The sequence below is a fragment of the Dinoponera quadriceps genome, unplaced genomic scaffold, assembly GCF_001313825.1.
Source record: "Dinoponera quadriceps isolate SergipeBrazil2010 unplaced genomic scaffold, ASM131382v1 scaffold3061, whole genome shotgun sequence".
Classification (NCBI taxonomy): domain Eukaryota; kingdom Metazoa; phylum Arthropoda; class Insecta; order Hymenoptera; family Formicidae; genus Dinoponera; species Dinoponera quadriceps.
Genome location: NW_014557306.1, coordinates 256044 through 277252, shown reverse-complemented (window position 1 = coordinate 277252; position 21209 = coordinate 256044). Strand labels below are relative to the sequence as shown.

Genomic DNA, 21209 nt, shown 5'->3' with positions numbered 1-21209 from the left:
CGTGCGCTGATAATTAGAGACGTATCGAATTAATATGCGCTTGGTAATTTTAATTGGATTCACTGCTTCCGTTTCATCGAGATCAGATAATAATTCTATTGATTTGATAAGCAGTAAACTTGTCTGTCGACGTATTGGGACAGGTTCTGCATTGCGCGATAATTCGTGGTTATATCGTAGAAAGCAACAGAAATGAATTCCTTATATAACGCGACAATTCAATGACAAAATGTCACGTTTGGTCAATTTTAACTTCGTTTTATCGGCAATTGCAGTTTGAACACTGAAAGAAAATAGATTCAAATAAATATTTACTCCAATACTGTTTAGCAAATTTGTACTTGAATTAAATAAATTTCACTTGGTTAAGGTAAATATATTTTATTTAGATAATTTACTTGAACAATATTTTACTTAAATCAAGGACATATTATTTGATCAAAAAAAATTTACTGAGGAGTATTAGAACAATGATTTGTTTGAATTGAGCACTTTTTTCTGTGTATAATTATAATTATCTTTATGTAATTTTGGATAGAGCAAAATTTTATACGCTTTGATTTAGTCTGATCAAATTTTGACTTGTGAACGTTTCATTTGATAATTCTATTAAATTTCTGGAGAGATTCTATGTAAGTGTAAAACCTTCGGCAATTTGGTACTCATTAGATGAATCCGGATATCCGATAACTCGGTAATTTTCGGCACTGATAATTTGAAAAGAATCCAATTTAATTATTTTCCCTGCAATATACATATATTTCTCACACAACGTATATACATATATATATATATATATATATATGTGGAATTTCGTCGAAATATATATTCTGCATCGCCGCGTCAGTTTCGCGGTCTGACTTACTCCGCAGCTCGAACGTGCTTCCATTTCTTTTAAACGTCAACGCAATTACTAGCGGTTCATTTACTCATTACTCGCGCCGGCAATTACTCCTATCGGTTTCGAAACCGTTATCGTACGCCTCGAAATTGCTCGCTGGCGATTTGATCGCATCATACGGACGTTAATAACACCACACCGCCCACTTTTTGTCGATGTAAATGCCACGATAATGCTAGAGCCCCCACCGGGCGCGAGCTTTCGAACGCTCGAATCGCGATGCATAAGTTTTGCAACAACGCGCATCGCGTGTATCTCGAACTTTCGACCGATTTAGTTTGTGGGCGAGTCCCAGCGCGTTGCCGGCGGCCCTGAAAAGCGCTCATTAAATTTGCCGTCGCGACCAGGAAGTACCGTGCAAATCGACCGGAAGTTCGCAGCACACGTACAAAATACGCGAGCGACGACGCGCACGTGTTCCCGCTTCTGCTGCTGTACTCGACGCCCGGCCATCGTCCAATATTGCACCGTGGCGCAATTAAGCGCGCGGCACAATGCCGAAGCTAATGTCATGGTCGTCCGGGCGCGGCGATAGCAATTGAGCATAATTTACTCCAACGTGACACTCGCCGCCTACGACCGACCGTTCGAGACGTCGCGTTTACATCTCGGCTCGTTTAAATTTCTCAGGGGAAGTGAATACGATAACTTTCAGGCTCTCGAGACGGAGAAGACCGCCGCGATGGCGAATCGATGATAGTTAATGCAAGTAATTATTACGTGTGTTGTATCAAAGCGCTGAGGGGCGTCCTTGTTAAAATGTGTCGCGGAAGTGAAGCGTCACGTTCGGTCAATTTTGACTTGGATGTCGAGAAGTGGCAACTCGATTTTCTTTAACAGTCTATAATAATTTACACAATTTCATAATTAATGAAACGAATTTTTAAGTTTTCAAAATTAATGAAACATATGAAAATATTAAAATGCGAAAATAAAAGAGTGTCGCAATTATGGCTTTGATTACATACAGTTCGATATAACAATAATTATTTATTTAATTTTGGACGGATAAAAATTTTAATTTTCAGCTTCGTTTCTTAGTAATAAATATTAATAAAGAACAATGGATAAAATAGGTTAAATCTATATATTATATAGATTATATCTATATATTAGTATATATACATAGAAGAATATATATAAAAAATGAAAAACAAAATATTGAGAAAAAAATAAATAGTCACATGTCGGTCTCGCGTGGGTGTAACTATAAAGAGGTTCCACTGTAGTATAGAATCGTATAGAATACACGTGGGCTGATCAGAATATGAAATATTAGAGATGAAAGAGATTATTATGTTTTACTAGCAGGAAAATACGTTCGTAAAGCTGAATAATAATAACGATACTAGATATTTAATAGCTTTATATGCTGATTTTAATATTTCTTCGACAAATTAAAATTTTTTAAAAGTCAAAATCAGATTTAGCAGCTCAAAAACTATAAAAGAATATATCGAGAGAGAATATATATTTTTAGTTACCATTCCGGAGACCAAAACGGCCCATTTCAATGATCGTCCTTTGTATCAGACATTCTATCACTTTTATAAAATCGACGACATTCTATCACTTTTCCTTCCCATATAAAATCGACGTTCTCAAAGCGGTCGTGTTCAAAGCATCGAAGCACTCAGTATCGAAGTTTCGTTACTACCTGGATATCGTGCAAAGATCGTAAACATCTTCATTTGCAATCGCATGCTGCGTAAAACCTTTTTTTAGGTCTGTCGCAAGTGTATGTTCCTTCCACGTTCCTCAAGGTAATTGCATAATTACTTGCTAGGCGCAAAGTCTCGCTCGCGCTCGTTGCGACTTTGTTATCTATAGCGCATCTCGAGAGCACCGCTGCGACGTCGGCTCCTCGTGCTGAACGCGAGCCATGCGTGCGCCCGCGATTAGCAATCCGTGAATTGGAATTTAATTAGAGGCTCGAGGAGAACGAGTTGGGGAAGGAAACCCTACCTTGGCTCTCCTCCCGCAAATCCGTCTTTCTTCGTCCGGCCAATCAACCGGCATCGTGCCACCAATTACCCTTAACGTGATTTTTCACACATACACAGAGTAAACCCAAAAATTCGTAATTCTAAGATGAATTAAATAAATGAAGAACAACTAAAAGTACGAGTGGACGAAATCGTATCTAAACTTATATGTAGGAAATTGTACACATAAACGTAACGACACAGATCCCCGATGTCCGCTCAAACTGTACTTTAACAATACAAACAACTCGCGCAAAATTACAGCGATCCCTTTAATTGCATTGTACCGAACGCGGAAGCTGTATTCTTCTGATTTCAGCACGGACAGCGGCTGGGACAACCCGTTCAGGCCGGACGGCGACCTCTCCAGAGAAGCTGATGAGATCGTGGAGCTGATAAAGGGCGGGAAGCCGATCACGCCGACCCCGGGTCAAAACGCGCCGCCGTTACCAGGATGCGAGGCCAGCAGCAAAACGGCCGGCGGCGAGCACGATCCTTCGAGTACCAGCCCGCTCCTCAAGTCCGCGAATTGCCATGCCAACTCGTCGCCGAGGCCCGGCCAGGAAAACGGCAACGCTCACAGCACCCCTGCGAAGGCTAATGCCAGCAATCAGCCCGTCAATGAAAAGGTGAGCAATGAAATTGGACGAGATCGTCAAACGATAGCCGGAATATCCTTCAATCTTCGACGCAAAATTGAAAGATCTGTACGGGATACAGTTTAGCGTTGTTAAAGACGTCTACTTAGTTACCTCCTTTCCCCCATCTAAGGACGACTCCCCAGGCATGGAAGCGATCCTTAAAGCACTTCACTTTATCTAAAAAACTCACTTTTCTCATTTTTTTCTTACTCGAGAGATTTGAACTTTTTTAAAAAAAGAATCGATCACAAGAAATAATATTCAATAACTAGCTTCTTTGAAGACAAAACAAAGTATTCAAAAAAAAATCGAAAGAAACCATGGCTCTGACGATATAATGTTCATAAGGTAAAGAACCGTGAATTCACTTTTAAGCTGTTTTTTTGCACTCTTACATCCAGATAATTTCGCGTTGCAGTCTTTAAGAGACGTCTCTTTTAGTGCAAAAACATAATCGCTATAATTATGTTATTTCTTCATTTTATTGCACGGTATTTCTCCACACATTCGTAACTGGAATGTGCACGTCGATGTTTTAGGTCGGCGCGGCAAGGACCGCGACCGTGGAGGTCGCGAGGATGACAGCGCAGGGCCCGGGTGACGCGTCGCAGGTCGAGCACGTCACCTTGAAGAAGAAGCCTAAGTGCAAGTGCTGCGTGTTGCAGTAATGACCGCGCGGCGGAGGCGGCGGGGACGTGCGCGAGACGGGACCCTTCTCTGCCCTGTCGGGAGCGTGACTTCAGGAATGACATGGCGCGACTTCTTCGGAGAAAGCCTCGAGAACTGACCCGAAGAGTCGCCGCTGGGCAGCTCGAAGCGTCGCGGAGTGCGGGTCGAGACGTCAAAGCAGACGAAGCAACAGGACTCTCGGGCGACAGAATTGTCTCGAAGAGGATGCTGATGAACGTTCCGGGCACGAGGAAAGTGACGACGGCGGCATTGGATCGCTTGGAACCTGAAGAATGAATCCGGGAGATGACTTTTCGAAGAGGGGAAAACGTCTTCATTCTCTCGCTTCGAGATCATATCTAGGAAAGGACCTGGAAAGTGACGTCAGAAATGAAGAGAGCTTTCAGCCATGAAGAGATGCCGTCGGGTCTCCGAAAAACACGAGCTTATTCTTGAGACTTCAGAAAAAAGACAGTTCATGTCTTCTAATCGTGAAGAAGTCTCATCATGAATGAGCTAGGCGAGATATTTCGGGAAAAACGAGAAGGCTATTTCTGAACGCGAGGCATCAGCAATACGTTGACGAGAGAAGTGCAAAGCGAGAAATGACACGAGCGAAGAATGATCTCTGGTGGGAGGTTGCTGACCTTCTTGCCGAGGAAGATTGCACTCTCAGCAGGATACCCTCCGGCTTCCAGGCGAGGGACAGGATTTCGGGGTCCACGTGATGAAACACGTGGGGTACGTCAGTGCGCGAACGGACATTGAACCGCGTCTCGAGATTGTGACGCGTTTGTGGAACGCGGAAGGAAGAGAGAGACCAGGAAAAAAAGCGAAGAGAGAGAGAAACAGAGAAATATATATATATTATATATATATATTATACATAAAAAAACTACATTGTAGATACAGAATGGTAGCTGTATAGCTTATATGCTTTTACTATCGTGGTTAATTATCGTCAGGATATCGTGATTTCGAGGATGCATCGTGTGCGCGAGCGCGTAGAGCGCGAAAGAGCGAGAGAGAGGGAGAGAAAGAGAGCGAGAGTGAGAGAGAGAATGCGTGTGAAAATGTGCGAATGTGCGAGAAAGAGATAGAGAAAACGAGAGAGAGAGAGAGAGAGGGAGAGGGAGGGAGGAATGATGAATGAAACGACTATTGGAAAGCAAAATGCGCGACAAGGCATGTAAAGTTTCGCGGGGGACGCTATTCTTCGTCCGTTAGATCTCGGTGCGAGCAGCAGACGCAAACACCGCCGCCATTCCCGGAGGAGGGGGAGGGGGGCAAACACGAGGAGGCGGCCTCGATCGCTCTTTCTTTGACGCACTGCGAGTGGTATTCAACACGTTAAACGTCGTTGTTTACGCGGAGTGTATCGGATCCATCGCGTTCCCTTACAGTTACGAATTCTTTCGTCGATTTTCCCGGTTTATTATATCCATACGAATTTGAATTTGCAAACAGACCCTTATCGTTTTCGTTTTTACCACTGCGCCCGTGAGACGGCAGCTGCCGTTTGGTTACCGAATTATTCGCGGTTGAAAGAGCGGTTGCGTGGGCTTCCGTGGGTAAAATTGTTCTTCTCTCCCTTTCTCCCTCTCTGTCGTTTCATGCGCGAGAAGAACTTGGTTTGAAAAGCTGACTTCAACGTGATATATTTTAGAGTTTTTACGAAATATCTCCTCCGAGTGATTCGCGAGACGAGAGTGGCGCACGGTAGAAAAGTGAAAGTCTTGTGTCGAATAGGCGGATGAATGAACTTTCCGGACGAGGCTGATGAGGCAGTTCGTTGATGGCGTTCCTAATTTTACCCACGGAACTCGCTGAAAAGAGGGTTGTTTCCGCGCGGGTACAAATTGCGCTTTTTTACGTTTTTTAAAGAAGCGACGCTGTTCCAATAAATTCGATCCCGAGAATCCCGAACACGTCTCTTTCAGGGTGTCGTTGAGGCTAACCATTGGTCGCGCCTCGAATCGGTAAGTTAGCCTTTAATTTCATCAAACACGGAGCCGGAACACGAAATTAACACCGAACGGAGAGCGCGAGATATTTTTGTTCAAAAACCCACTCGAGGCGCTCGATTTGCGATTTTATTGCGATTTTAATGGCGAATTCGAGAGAGTTATTACGTAGAAAAGGCTATATCACGCAAAATCGCGGGAAAAAACTGAGGAGGGCCGATTAGAACGGGGTTAAATGAGAGATAGATTGGAAACAAATTAAATTGAACATCCAGCGTTCTCTCGTCGATGCCTGTCCCCGACGATATTTAAAGTTCTCTTGTGTGTTTCTGCGTCTATAACTACGTTCACGCTCCAATTGGCCCTCCTTACTCTATCATCGAGAGAGTTAACTCTTCTCTTACATCGACAGTCAATCACGGTGAACAGAACTGCGTCTTTGAACACGCCGAGGATTCGATCGTCGTCATATTCTATCGAACACTCGGGTGCATTTTGTTATTTATCATCGTCATGGGCGCCACGAGAATTTTTCACGGGAACTTTGATGAAGAACGTGATTGAAGAATTTCATGAGAATGAAATTATTTTTTCAAAGCGAGCTTTGATTTTATGCCGCGTATCGAAATACGTTCTGTGTGCAATTTATGTTAAGAATCGAACCAGTAAATCAAGTTGTAATTTATAAGGTTTTTACAAGATTTTTGTATATCCGAAACAATTCGAAAAATTAAGCTGGTCCTTTATTTCAAAGCAATTACTCGCAGAATCGCGAACTATTCGTGAGATTTTCGCAAATCCCGAATTTGAAGCTCGTGATCTCAAACGAGAATTTCATCTATTTTACAAGTATTCATATTTTTATTATTTATTTTAATATATTGATGATACAATTTCAAAAACATATTCACACGATGGAGTCTTTTAGCGACGATCGAGAGCCGCTTCTCACCCACCGACGCGGTGAGACCGAGCGATTATTTTATTTCACCGAGAAGCGATTGTGTTCACGATTTTAATTAGACCTCTTGCGTTTTTCTCACGACGCTCATGATTCTCGTATTGTACCTGCGTTAATGAGAATTCCACGATCGATCAGAGCGAGCCCGGTCGTCTCGTGCGGCGGATAATGAGGTAGACTATAAAAATATCCGTCGCAAATCAGACTCGCGATTTCAAGCCGCGAACAACTCCAATTGGCCGCGGAAGCGTCTGGTTTCTAACATCGTCTCGACATACCTCAGCTCACGCTGATCGATCGGCGAAGTATGCGACGAGCTACCGAGAAGACAGAGGGGGCAAAGAGATGGAAAAAAAGAGAGAGAACCGGATTGTTTGGACGGTTTGTCGCAGAGACTATTTTCCTAATTAAACGGCCGCTCGAGTTTAGAGATCTCGGTGCCTCCTCGCTTCCGCAGTCGGCGATCTTTAAACGGATGATTCTTATCATCAAGTAATTGAGAATCAGCGGGAGAGGTTAACTCTAGCAGTGATCGAAACGCCTCTTTTGATCATAAATTACCGGCAAATCGTATGGAAATCTTCCTGGTTGCACGCAAAATTTGTATGGCGCAACCGACGAAGCGTATCGAGGTGCGCACACTTCGCAAAGCAACTAAAACTGTTCGATCGTCGATCTCTCTTTATTTTCGAATCGCTTGCGGAAACAATATGCGACTTTTTAAAAAGAAAATGATAGAAATATCGATGATATTCGTTCTCAGCCTCGTATAGAAAGTAGTGAAAAGCGTACGCGAGAAATAAGGGCATGCTCTTTATTTTTCCTATCTTTTTTTTTTTTGTTTTTTTTCCCCGACAACGTGCTCTCTTCAGCTTGTGTTGACGATCCTCCGGAGGATCCCAGATATCCGTACATTTCGCGTGCCGTGCGAAGAGCCGATTGAGCGCGCGATTTGCGCAGCGCAGCACAGCGCGAAACGAAAAGAAGGATCTGTAAACGCGCGCATACCTACACACGAGAACCTCTTAACGTCTGTTCCCACGCAAAATGTTGACTCTGCTGAGCTTACAGATATTAAACGAATATTAAATGTCTTGTTAAAAAAAAAAAGGAAGACAAGAGAGGAAACGAGCGAATGAAGAATGAAGTGTCCCGTTATCAGGCGGCAGGCCCGCGAGGACGGATGCGCGAAGTATGCGCTAAATCAGGATTCTAGCGATCTACACCCGCAGGGATAAATTTGTGAATGAGCGAGGCGAATTTGCGAAGCGAAACGAAGCAGTATTTACAAATTTGTAAGATATATATGTGAAAAATTCACGCGCCCTTCGCGAGTTTAACTGTCCTCGGAGGCCGAACCGTTTCCCACCACTACCGCTACCTTCTTCTCTTTCATCGACTCTCAATACTCGAGGAATTCCGGTTTCCTTTCCAAATAACACTAAGTAATAAATCAAGATTGCCGATAAATTTGGCGAACCGAGCGAATGAGCGATAAAAATTCACATCGCCATGCCTCGCCGTATAATGATTCATCACAATATGGCCGCAGAGTATCTACATTATACAAAGCGACTTATTTCTCGAGTCCACGAGACGGCTTTTATTAATTCGAAATGTCTACAATCCGCTATTCATCAAAGTTTCAATGATTTAATAGTAATTAATGGTCATTAAATCACTGATTAATATCATTTGCTGTTGAATAATATTAATATTAATAGTTTTCTACCAATACGGAAAAGTGGAGTATCTCGAGAAATGTCATTCACAATTTTGGTTTGAGGAAGGAATCTCGAATAGGAATTCTACGTATGCAATTGCGAAACATCGAGAATTTATGTTTTGCAAGTAGTTCTTATACGTGACGAACGTCTTCATTCATCAGTCGACAAATAATTGTGTTAATATGACGTAATTATTAAATCATGCTCGTTTTGTCGCAAACAGATTTACGTTGTATACGTAATGACCAGAGAGTTAAGGGTAATTTCTGGAGCAGCCGAAATTAGCTAACCATTGCTCATTGTTGACCAAACATTGGACAACGCCCGGGAAAAAATGATTATGTATTATTATATGAAAAAAATGTTATGTCATTTAATTAAATGTCGATATCATATGCTGTTAGAAGCATTTACTTCGATTGTATCTGCATATAACTTGTAAACAGCAATATTATTTTGTCGTGGACATATATGATTATATATGGTCATATATGGGTAAATTTCATATATGATCTTTTTTTCCCGGGCGGTTAGCCAACCAATTTGTGCTGCTCGGGAAACTATTATGTTGAAAAAAATAACTAAATGAGAATCCATATAGTACCCACGGTTACTCTTAGGATTTTGCGTCAAAACAATTCATATGGATTCCTATATTTTCACACATCGTGTGAATTCCTGTATGGATTTTCACACATCGTATGAATCTCTGTATGGATTTTTAATATTCTATACGGATTCACATAAGTTCCTTTGGGTTTCCGTGGGAATCTAATTAGAAATTGTCAACAGAGTGATGAATTTTAATTTATAGACCGACTTTTGTCGCGTGAGAAAATAATCGCGAGACAAAGTTGCGCGGGTTCGCTACTCTCCGACACTTTTCTCCCGCATGTGTCTTTTCGCCGACGAAGAGGCAAATACGAAATGACGGAATAGCCATCGACTGGATTATGTTAGTCTATATTGGGAATGTGATAGTGGCGCGTCTCCTTACCGAGAACCGAGTCTGTCCCAGATTTACGACGCAAGATGCACTTCTCTGTTACATTAACTGACCTGCCGATACTTGACGCATCGCCAGTGATTTATTCGCCGTTATAACGACCCCTTTGAGCTTTCCCGTTACTAGGTCTCACATGATCCCAGTATTTATTTAAGAAATCAACGGTTATTCAATACCTAACATCGTTATTTAAGGTAAGTGAATTTATTCCGGAATATTCTATTTTTTCTTGTGTTAGCCGTCATATGATATCAAATTTTAATAATAAAAAGCATCATAAATGAACATTGCGATGGGAAGAAGAGAATAGTGGATACAAAAAATAATTGACAATAGTATATCTTTGTTATTGGATGTCATGATAGCATGTCTCTGAACGGGATAAGTTACGGTAAGTACATATTTCTATAAGTTACGGATTATTACATATTTCTTTTATATTATCTTTTAGTTGCTTAGTATTTTTGGTTTAAACAACAACTAAAGGTTCAAGAAAGATAATTGTTACTTAATTGGACCATGAGACTGTATTGTTGCAAAATGCAGCTATATCTGAAAACAGACAATCGCAGATATCGCCTCGGTTTTTGTGCCTTCTGGCAGGCTCGTTGGACTGAGATTGCACTCGACGTAAAATGAAAGAATTCGGTATTTCGTGTTTATATATTGAATCGAACTGCAGAAGTAGCCCCGCCGGGGGGAAATGATGTAATATATCACGACCTCAGTTTCTCGTTAAATATAGTAGCGGCTCGTAGCGGAGAGTCTGGAACTAAATTTCAGAAATAACGGGTCTAATAATTCTGTGGACCCGTCACTTCTAATATTTCTAAATAAAAATATATAAATAAACAAATAAAGATATTAATTTCAAGATTGAACACCTGAAGCTACTTCTGGCTACGATCCCTTTATGAGTGATCTAATAATCGCCGCGTTCGTTATTTTTAACTGAACCATCCTGACCATATGAAGGGGTTTGTGAATGAAACGAGCAATAGCGCGCATGGGAACATGCGTGCAACGTGCGAGCATCGCGTCTGTGATTAGAGCTGACACATTTTGTATATTGATCGTACATAAGCAGCGAACTCCCTGTAAACCGATAACTGTACGATAAACCATAACCGGCATTCGTTTAATTAAATTAATACGAGGGATCATTATTAATTGGCAAAAAGAGCGAGAAGTCTGAATAAACGTGATAACACGATACCGTTGAAGTCTTTCGGGCAAATAATGGTGAAAAAATATAATTAGGCAAATGAAATAATATTAATATTAAAAATGTGCAAAGGGTGATTAATGAGATAGTGCTTGGCGATAGTAACGACAAATTGGGAGATATGAGAGTATATATATTACTGACATTTGCGTACATCACGCCGTAGGAAGAAAAGAATAAAATTGTGTAATCTTAATAAATCGAAGACCAGCGTTTGGCACTCCTAGACATTCTTTTTTTTAAGTTCTTGTATATTCGCTGTAACTGTCCTTGCTTGATGACGTAAGAAGCGAGGAAACCAAGATGTCATCATAAATGTTATATTATTAGATTTTTTTACATATTTCGCAAATCTCGCAACATATTTAACATATCTCGCAAAAATTCTTAGTGTACGTTTTCTCGCTTTTGACGTCATCAAACAAGGATAGCGTATATATAAGAGTTTTAAATGCTTTCGAATTGCTTGCATGAACATCAACCAAAGTAACACGTTCATCTTTATAGAATTTATCGTACATATCAAGACCCTTATATATTGTTTAAGAATCGAAAGTGTTATTGAATTGACCGTGATGTCCAAGAATTCTTTTTGATAAGTATTTAGCCACCAATGAAAGCTTGTCGCTAAAGAATGTATTTTTTGTTTACAAGGTGATAATAAAACTTTTTTTACTTGTTAGAAATACAAGAAGCTGTAAGGATAGGAGTGGCTCGAAAATTCAGAACCAAAGTTAGCCGACTCACAAGGGGCATTACAATTGAGTCTTCTGCTTCTATAATTATCCTTCTCAATATTTATAAAATTAACGCGAAAAGATGAAAGATATAGAAATATCCGTTTTTCCATGATATAGTAAATTCTATAAATAAATGATAAAGGATAAAACTTACCTGAAATGTCACCTCATTGCCGACGTGTACTCGAAGGTGTGACATCTCGCGTTGTCGGTGAACCATATTCATCCATATTTTGGGGTGACTCGGCGATTGTTGGATCGACGATTTCGGGAACAATATTAAAAGGCTGGTTAAAGCATACACGTATACATACTCGCACGACGCACAAAACAAATAATCATTCGCGTTTGGCGAGTTGCAAGTAGGCAATAATAGCCATTCGCGCCGATAGTCCTTTCACGGACAACGATCAGAGAGGGAGAAGAGCGGTATGATTTGTCGTCATTCGCCAAGTATATAAAGCTGGGAACCCGCAGGAGTATAAATTCGCCGACGCACCTCCATATACGGTCCCAGTAATGGCAACGACATCGAGGCGTTCTCTAGACGGATGATACAGCCGAGTGATACAGAGTGCGAAGTGTTCTCTTCATCCACATCTTCATCGTCATCATCATTGACGTTGTCGTAACTCACAGCCACGATGGTTCATCGTGAGATCATTTATTCGCTGGTACGTCCTATATAGAAATTTCGAACGAATGAAGTCGTTCTGTTTTACCATAAATTTGTTAGCGCTATATTCATTACTGATTGCGCTGAATTAAAAATCCTTATGCACAATTACAACATATACACGTTAAGGTAGGCGAGGACGGTTGACTTTATTCGAAAAGCGAAAAATATTACCGAATTATAAAACTTTTATTCATTTTTCACATAAAGTCAACCGTCCTCGCCTCACATTAACGTGTATATTGTAATTGTGCGAAAGAATTTTGTACAACCAATAATGAGTTTAGTACTAATAAATTTAAAGCAGGTGAACTCCAGGATATCCCCTTAATGAATAAAAGAGAATATTCCTCTTTATAATATAATTTGCTTGCATTTCACATTAGTCGGATGTAAGAAACAGTTTATAGCCGAAGCATCGCATATGGTATTTTTTTTTCAAATCAGCGTAAATTTTTTTCTTTTTTATTGTTAATGTTCTGTTGATTTCTTAATATACTTTTTTTATATATTGGTTGACTCCTAATACACTTTTACGTCTTAATTATTAATTTTGATTGTGTGCAATATTATATTGCAATCTCTTTTCTATGATAATATTAGGTTGGTGCGTATGAAATGTCGCATTCTCTTTACATGCGGACGTTTTCCTCCCTGTTTTCGTTATACTTTTGTATTTGGCATAACCTCATTCATACTCGTATTGTCCATTGCCAGAGACTCATTTCAACAAAATAGGTTTTCTCGAAGGTCTTCCCTTTTTTATTTCTTTTGAGTTTATTACCGATATGAATTCTGCCGACATTCGCGTCATTTTCTTATATGAGTACAAACTTGGTAATAGTGCTGCAAAAGCTGCACGCAACATAAACCAAGCGTTTGGGGAGAATACGGTTAACAATCGGAAAGTGCAGCGTTGGTTCGAAAAATTTCGGACTGGCGATTTTTCACTGCAAAATGAGCCGCGCGGAAGACCCAAAACGTCTGTGAATAATGATGACCTGAAGGCTCTAGTGGAAGCGGATCCAGCCGTATCCACGAGGGAACTTGCTATCAGGATGAAAGTTGACCATACAACGATATTGAGACACCAAATTGTACTCCCATCGCTTGTGAATCGGCATGGCCCGCTACTGCTCCATGACAACGCTCGGCCGCACACATCGCACAAAACAATTGCGAAACTGAACGAACTGGAATATGAAGTTTTGCAGCATCCACCATATTCACCGGATCTCTCGCCGACCGATTTTCATTTTTTCAAGCATTTAGAGCTGTTTTTAAGAGGCAAACACCATGAAAATGAAGACAGTCTAAAAAACTCGATATCAGAGTTTATTAATTCTAAAGACCAAAATTTTTTTAAGACAGGCATCTACGCTTTAAAATCTCGTTGGGAGAAGTGTATTGAAGCGAATGGAGCATACTTTGATTGAATAAACAGCTTTTGAAGAAAGATATACAGTTTTATACAATCACTTAAGAATCCGACATTTCATATGCACCAACCTAATATAAACTGGGACTCTTTCCTTCTCTCTTTTACAGATCTGGTGTTTGCTGTCGTTTGCGACATGTTTCCCGGCCGAGAAACTGCCGCTCAATCAGCAAAAGTCATTGTCCGTCCCCAGTCCAGAGAAAGATTTGATTCCGGTTCTGCTGTTCAAACGTGGACCACGTACGATCGCGAATCCGACAATCTCGACGAACGTCAACAATGACGTGGAATGGAAGGAATACCCCACCATCTCGGACATAGATGGCAAATTAGTCAGAATTGTAACGGGATATTTCTCTTACAAAAGTCCCGAAGGAATCTCCATCTTCGTTCAGTAAGAATACATTTTGTATACACTTTGATGCGATGAAGAAGTTTCGTTCCGTGAAAATCTTACTTCACTCGCGTATACGAAAACAGACGACATAGGTGGTATTCACTAAACTCTGATTAAATTAATTGACAATCAGCCAATAGAACCGCAAACAATTTTCACCTGTATAATTTATTATAAAACTGTAAATAAAAAATTAATAATTATGCTAATAGAGAATAGAGCAGATAATTTAACTGTGTCCTTTGCTTTTGATATTGTGATAGCAATTTTAAATATAAAATATAAGGAGAGAACAGCAGAATTCCCTTTTTCGTTTTAATAACAGTTTTTTATTTTTCTCTTTTTACTTGTTATTATTTTTGATAATCCTACCGGCTGAATTAATCGTCGATTAGACTAATTAGAGTTTGGTGATAGTCAGTCTAAAGATTATACCATCTGCGAAAAAATTTTGATGAGTATTTATTTTATTCATGTTTCCTTCGTTTCCTTGTTGTTTTTTTGTGATATATTGCACGTGCTTGATGAGTATACAATACAAAAATAGATACATTTAAAGGTCAGAAGGATAAAAAACGCTTTGATCTTTATATCCGCAGTTACAACGCGGACAGCAACGGGAATCAGGGCGGGTTCAAGCTGGGCGAGTTTCAACCAACCCCACCGCCACGGCCAGCGTATCATCCACCAATCATCAGAGGCGGCTAATTTCGTCATTTATTCGCTAATCCACGAGTAGATTTGCGTTGAAAAGAGGTTCTTGTGCGACTGGTCGCAAGTTCGGTTATTTCGACTTTTAGGCAGGCGAAAACTTGACATATTCTGAATGAACACGTTATGAGTCATTGATAACAACGTCATTATTTCGATAATTAAAATTGTACACATTCCATTAATAAATAAATCTTGATGTTTGCTAACAAAAGGCACCGAATTAATTTACACACCTAATATTTACTTGCGGTAAATTTTTAATTATTTATTTGTCCAAATCACTAGTTGTCTTATGTAATTTTATGTATTTTTTTTAGATTAGGTGACGAAAATATACCATAGTTATTTTTAAGATATCCCTCATTTGATGAAATCACAATGGTTCTATGAGAGAGAAAAACGTGTCATAACGAAACTTGTTGTAGCATCGCTTGGTATTGTACTTAAGTATGAAATATCCGAAAGTTTATTTTTACACTTATAGCCTCGGGGAAGGAATGAAACGATACCGAAATCTCCAAATAGTCACTTTCACCGATAGAAGGTCACATAAGAACGATGATATCTTGGATTACGTCAGTCATTTTAATCTTTTCACGACGAATGGCCACTATAGTGGCCGCCCACGAAATTGTCTCTATACGAATGGCCCCTTTGTGGCAGCCCGCTAAACTATCACTGTATACGAAAAGCTATAGTTTGGCTGCTCGTGAAACTTCTGTGTGTAAAAATAATTGCTACCTTTGAATCGCATACGAACGCACTACTCCTTGCTAAGGCATACAGGTTGAATGGTAATAACAGTTGTTTATCTGATACTCTAATAACAAAAGCAAAATCAAGATGAAATTCTAGCCACTTAAAGCAAACTCAACGCTATCCCCCATTTTCTCCTTCTCTCTTACTCTCTCTTTCTCTCTCTCTCTCTCTCTCTCCCCCTCTCACGTAAGAGATGTTCGTCTTGACATTTAGGTACACCGCACTGTAGAAAGGAGCGAACAAAATTGGGGAATCTGAATAATTTGATGATCAGAATCTAGTGCTGCAGAGATTTTTTCGTAAACCTTTTCGAATCTCTTGCATAAATATCAAGATAACGCGATCATCTTTGGAGAATACGTCGCGCGCATCTTATTTGTTGCGTTTATTTGAAAACTCCATTATAGGAAGCGTCCTATTTCGAAGATGTTAATATATCGTCAGTGAAGAGTGTTAACCTGCTATCTCCGTTTCACAAAACTTTACAGGAGCGTCAAAAATATGAATAAATCATTTTATACACACTTCACAAAATAAAATTGACCATCATCTTTTAGTTTTTAGTTATTCTTAACTAAAAAAATATGAATTTATTAAATGCTCTAACTTTATGAGATTTTATTAAGGAAAAAAGGAGTTAGGAGTTAGGAGTTAGTTTTTATTTTTTTTTTTAAATGATGCGATTTTGTAGTTAGCAGGTTTTACAAGATGCAGGTCGTGAAGAAAAGAAACTAGTTTTAGTATAAAATCCATTTTATTTGAGAAACAATAAGTAGTAAATAAACAAATAAATATGATAAAAAAAAGAAGAAATCATTCACGAGGTAAATTATCATAAAAAATACGATAATCTTCTGGCAATGTCTTTTTGATTGATTGTAAATCTTCAAATTTACGTGCAATAATGGAAAGCCTATTTGAATGCAATTGTTTCAATTTTTCAAATTCTTTGTGTTCTACGTTATCCTTTCTTTGTGGTAAAAAAGACCAATCTTCATTAAACCTTAATTTATAAAAAATGTCTCCTTCTGATGTACACCTTTATGCTTGGTGGTCCGTTATTTTTAGATCGCCTTTTTTTCCGGGCCTTATACTGCTATAACTCATGACATCAGAGAAATTTTTGAAGAATTTGTGATCCAGATACGAAATATTGTATTCAGAAGACTTTTTTCGAGCTTTTTTCGAGTTTTACAAATATTGAAATAATCTGCTGGAACATTTATAATCTTATTTTTTAAAGCTCGTTCTATAGCTGAATGCATGCTGTCGGCTTCTATTTGTGCGTGTCCTATTTCGAGGAATTTCTGTTCAATTGTAATATTCCGAATGACAGCTAAGTTTAGCAACGCATTAGACATAGCATTTCGCAATAGCATTTCGGTTTTGATAAACGCACACGTCGCTGTATATAATAATTTTTTTATCCTTCTGGTCATTTTTCATAACCGTTAATAATTTTTCTTCTAAAAAATGTATCCATATGGAAGCGAATTCTTCAGAATTCAAGGAACCTTCCGTTTCGTTCCACAAAAAGCAAAACCCGTTGTTAATCAAATTATAAAAACATAAATTGTGAACTTGCAATTTAGTTTTGTAATACAAAGTGCTAATATTAGATTTTGGAGCCATTAAAACTGCCTGAAGATCTACAATGAAAACGTAAGATTCTGTTGACTTGTCTTTTTCCTTTTCTTCTCTCGCATTAGCAATTCTTCGGGCGCACTTTCATTCAAGAGGAGATAGCAGGTATTATTGAAGCCATAAATAAACATTTTTTAATGAATATTGGATATAGCTGTTTTTCTATTAGAATCAGTTTTGTTTTTATAATTCTAACAATACAAAATACATTTTTGGCCTAAAAATGGAATTAGAAGGTTAACACTCTTCACCGACGATATGTAGTTATCCCTGTCATGTTGAAATCTCACAATACTCAGAAAGTAAAATTGACATACGTGACGCCTCTCTATGAGGATCTCCCTCTGTCTATCGCTCTCGACATTCATACAGTTTAGAGATAAAAGGGAACGTTGAAAAGTTTTCGTCTTGATGATCCTGTGTGATAATTATGGAAAAAATTTATAATAGGATTAGTAAAATGATTGTCTTTGAACGAGACGCTTCAAATAATTAAAGTCGAACTTCGCCTTTTTTCGGCGGGTTTATTTCAATTATTACCTTTCAAGACATTCATACTGTAGTCCAACTAAATATTTGGTAATTAATATTAAGTTTTGTAACAGTTACCAAACTTTGTAATAGTTACCAAATGATACAAAAATATTCTGTCGAAATATTTAACTAAATGCATTTCACAAATATCATCAGTCTTTATTTTCAGTGTAGCCATTCGCGCGGATTGCCTTTTGATGATGAAACGACGATCAAAGAGGGAGAAGAGCGATGTGGTTGGCCGTCATTTACGAGGTATATAAAACTGGGAACCCACAGAAATACAAATTTGCCGACAGGACACGGTGTACTATTCCGATTATATTATAATAGCCGAGACGCTCTCGAGACACCGGGTGATACAGTGCAAAGTGTGTTTCCTTCATCCTCATCTTTATCGTCCGCACTATATCAAACATCACTATCACCCTCGTCAACGCCGTTGTCATCGTTGCAATTGACAGCCACAATGGTTCATCGTAGGATTATACATTCTATGGTACGTCCTATGTAGAAATTTCAACGCTTGTATAATGAACATGAGGAAAATTCTGCTCGTTATAAGCAGGGTCAGATTGTAAGAAATTTATGATGACGCAATGATATTTATAATTTAAATGCTTGCCTGACTGAGCCTAAAATAGATTATTGAACATGCAAATCTCTCTCTCAGACACAATATTTGCGTGTATCGGGGGTTATAATTATATCTTAGCTGCGAAACAGAGCGCCCGTAATTCGCGAAAATTCTAGCCATAGTCCCTTCACAAGGGACCCTATAATCACACGTATGGTCAGATATAAGCCTCGAACTTTGCAAGCTCCTAATATTTTTACACCTCACTTATTAAATCTCGATTGTGTTGTATTGCAATATTATATTATGATTTCTTCTACATAAAGTGAAACGATCCCTCTTTTTCTCTTTTGCAGATCTGGTGGTTGCTGTGGTTCCCGGCGTGTTTCCCGGCCCAGAGATTGCTGCCTAGTCAGTATGCACCGTCATTTACCCGCGGTTCCGAAAGGTTGATCTCGATTACACCGTTCGTGAGGGTACCAAGTACGGTCGCAAGGCCGGCATTTTCCACGAACGTTGTCAATAGAGACGTCGACAAGCAGGAGTCCGTAATCTTCAATAACGTGAACGGCAAATTAATCCAAGTGGTGAATGGACATTACGCCTACATAAGTCCTGAAGGGATCCCTGTCTCCATTTAGTAAGGATACTATTTATATACACTTTGTTGCGATGAAGATTTCGTAAAACTTCGCTTGCGCAAGCAAAAAAAATGATAAATAACATTCATCAAACTTTGATTAAATTAATCGGTAATTAACCGACGTTATTTCCAATAGTAATTTTTACCTATATAATTTATCGTTCAACTTTTAACTAAAAAATTAATAATTACGTCAGCAGAAAATAGAGCAGGTAATTTAACTCTATTCTTCCCTTTGATATTCTAATAGCAATTTTAAATATAAAATATTAGGAGAATACAGGGAAATTTTGACTTTCTCGTTTTAATAACTGTCTTTTATTTTTTTCTTATTTGTCATTTTTTGACAATCCAGCCTCCTTGCTATTTTATTGATGATATTGCGCGCACTCGGTATGTATAGTAAATATAATGAAACGTCAGAAAAATAAAAATACTAATTTTTATATCCGCAGTTACATCGTAGACGACAACGGGTACCGGGCTTCATTCAAACTGGGCACTGCCGTGACAGGATACCAACCATTGGAAAAACCAGTCCCCGTGGATAGGCCTTACCCAGTGCATCCAAACATCATTAGATCTGGCTAAATTTTGCAATTTAGGTTAATCGACAAACAGTTTGCGTTTAAAAAGATTTTTGTGCTCTTGGTCGCAAATTTGGCTATCTCGGCTTTCAGCCGAGCGAAAATTCAGTGCATCCGGATTGAATACACGTTATGATTGAACACAGACCAATCAGATTGTTTAACTATGTCGAATTCGGTTAGATTTGAATAATATGATTAGTCAGTGTCCAATCTGAGTTTAATCGGGAGCCATTCGGAAATTCGAGGAAAAAAATTAGATTTAAAAAATCTTATTTTGACTTCTTATGTCTTTTATTAATTACTATCATAAAATGTATGAAAATAATAAAATAAATCTGTCACCACAACTTGCACCTTTTTTTATATCTTTCAGCCAAGAACGCGATAAAATAGTATTTGCGTTAAAGATGTCTAAATTATTTTTTGTTATAAAATTTATCCATAACTTTAAAGCGCTCTCATATTGTTTGGGAGTCGGAAGTGTTATTGAATTGATCATGATGTCCAAAGATTTTGCTATAACTCCTTTTTTAAGAAAAACTTTCCCGATAAGTGCCCCGCCACCAATAAAAACTTTGCCGCTAAGGGATATATCTTTTGTCTTCAAGGTGATAATAAAAGTTTTTTACTCAATAAAAATACAAGAGGCTGTGAAGATAGGAATGACTTAAAAATTGAATATTAAAGCTGAGCAATAGGGACACTACAACTGTATCTTCCGCTTTATCCATAATTATAATTTTTCTGAATGTATGTAAAATGAATGCAAAAAAAAAGAAACGCACGGAAATTTTCGTTTTCCAATGATATGGTAAATGTTATAAGTTCTCTAAATAATAAAGGATAAAACTTACCTAAGACGTCACTTGATTGTCTACGCATGCTCGAAATTATCAGTATGACATTTCGCATCGTCCAAGGCACCGGATTTATTCATATTTTCGGATGACTCTACGATTATCGGGTTGACAACTTAGAGAACAATATCTCTCGCGAGAGTCACGTGCGTTGAATAATCAATCGCGATTTATCAAAAAGTACGATGCTGGTGCGCAGTGAGAGTGAAGGTAATTCCTTAGAAAATAAGGCTCGTCATAATACGTAGTATTCACGGTCAATCTCAGGACAGTTAAACATTTATTTTTTATAAGTTTCGAGACGCATTCCGCGCCCAATAAAAAAATTCGTTCTTAACATTTGCAGGAGATATATTTTTATATTGGACAAAAGATATGTTTAAAACTTATTGAGAAAAAAGTGTCGCAATCATACTGTGACTGATTGTACATACACACACACACACACACACACAAAACAAACGATCGTTCGTGTTTGACGAATCGCGAGTAGACGATAGGAGCCTTTCTCGCGGATCATCTTTTCGTGATAGAACGACGATCATAGAAAGAGAACAGCCA

At 38.7% G+C, this 21209-nt stretch overlaps 3 protein-coding genes across 6 annotated transcripts in view; all 3 read left to right on the top strand.

Annotated features, from left to right (window-relative positions):
• The window catches only part of LOC106748999, a 71755-nt gene extending 66617 nt beyond the window's left edge, over window positions 1–5138 (top strand). For all 4 annotated transcript variants that reach the window (XM_014627989.1, XM_014627988.1, XM_014627990.1 and 1 more), the window contains 2 exons: window positions 3206–3515; window positions 4067–5138. In XM_014627989.1, coding sequence (XP_014483475.1) covers window positions 3206–3515; window positions 4067–4195 — 439 coding nt within the window. In that variant the 3' untranslated portion in view covers window positions 4196–5138. The remainder of the gene's footprint in view (window positions 1–3205; window positions 3516–4066) is intronic.
• Window positions 5139–11533: 6395 nt separating this feature from the next.
• On the top strand, window positions 11534–15197 carry LOC106748980. Its single transcript, XM_014627951.1, has 3 exons — window positions 11534–12493; window positions 14044–14327; window positions 14930–15197. The coding sequence occupies exons 1-3, from the start codon at window positions 12464–12466 to the stop codon at window positions 15036–15038; spliced, it is 423 nt and encodes a 140-aa protein (XP_014483437.1). The 5' UTR covers window positions 11534–12463; the 3' UTR covers window positions 15039–15197.
• Window positions 15198–18431: 3234 nt separating this feature from the next.
• LOC106748985 lies at window positions 18432–20001 on the top strand. The gene is made up of 3 exons (XM_014627956.1): window positions 18432–18480; window positions 18915–19198; window positions 19657–20001. Exons 1-3 carry the CDS (start codon window positions 18451–18453, stop codon window positions 19790–19792), a joined length of 450 nt encoding a protein of 149 aa, XP_014483442.1. The 5' UTR covers window positions 18432–18450; the 3' UTR covers window positions 19793–20001.
• Window positions 20002–21209: the final 1208 nt, after the last annotated feature.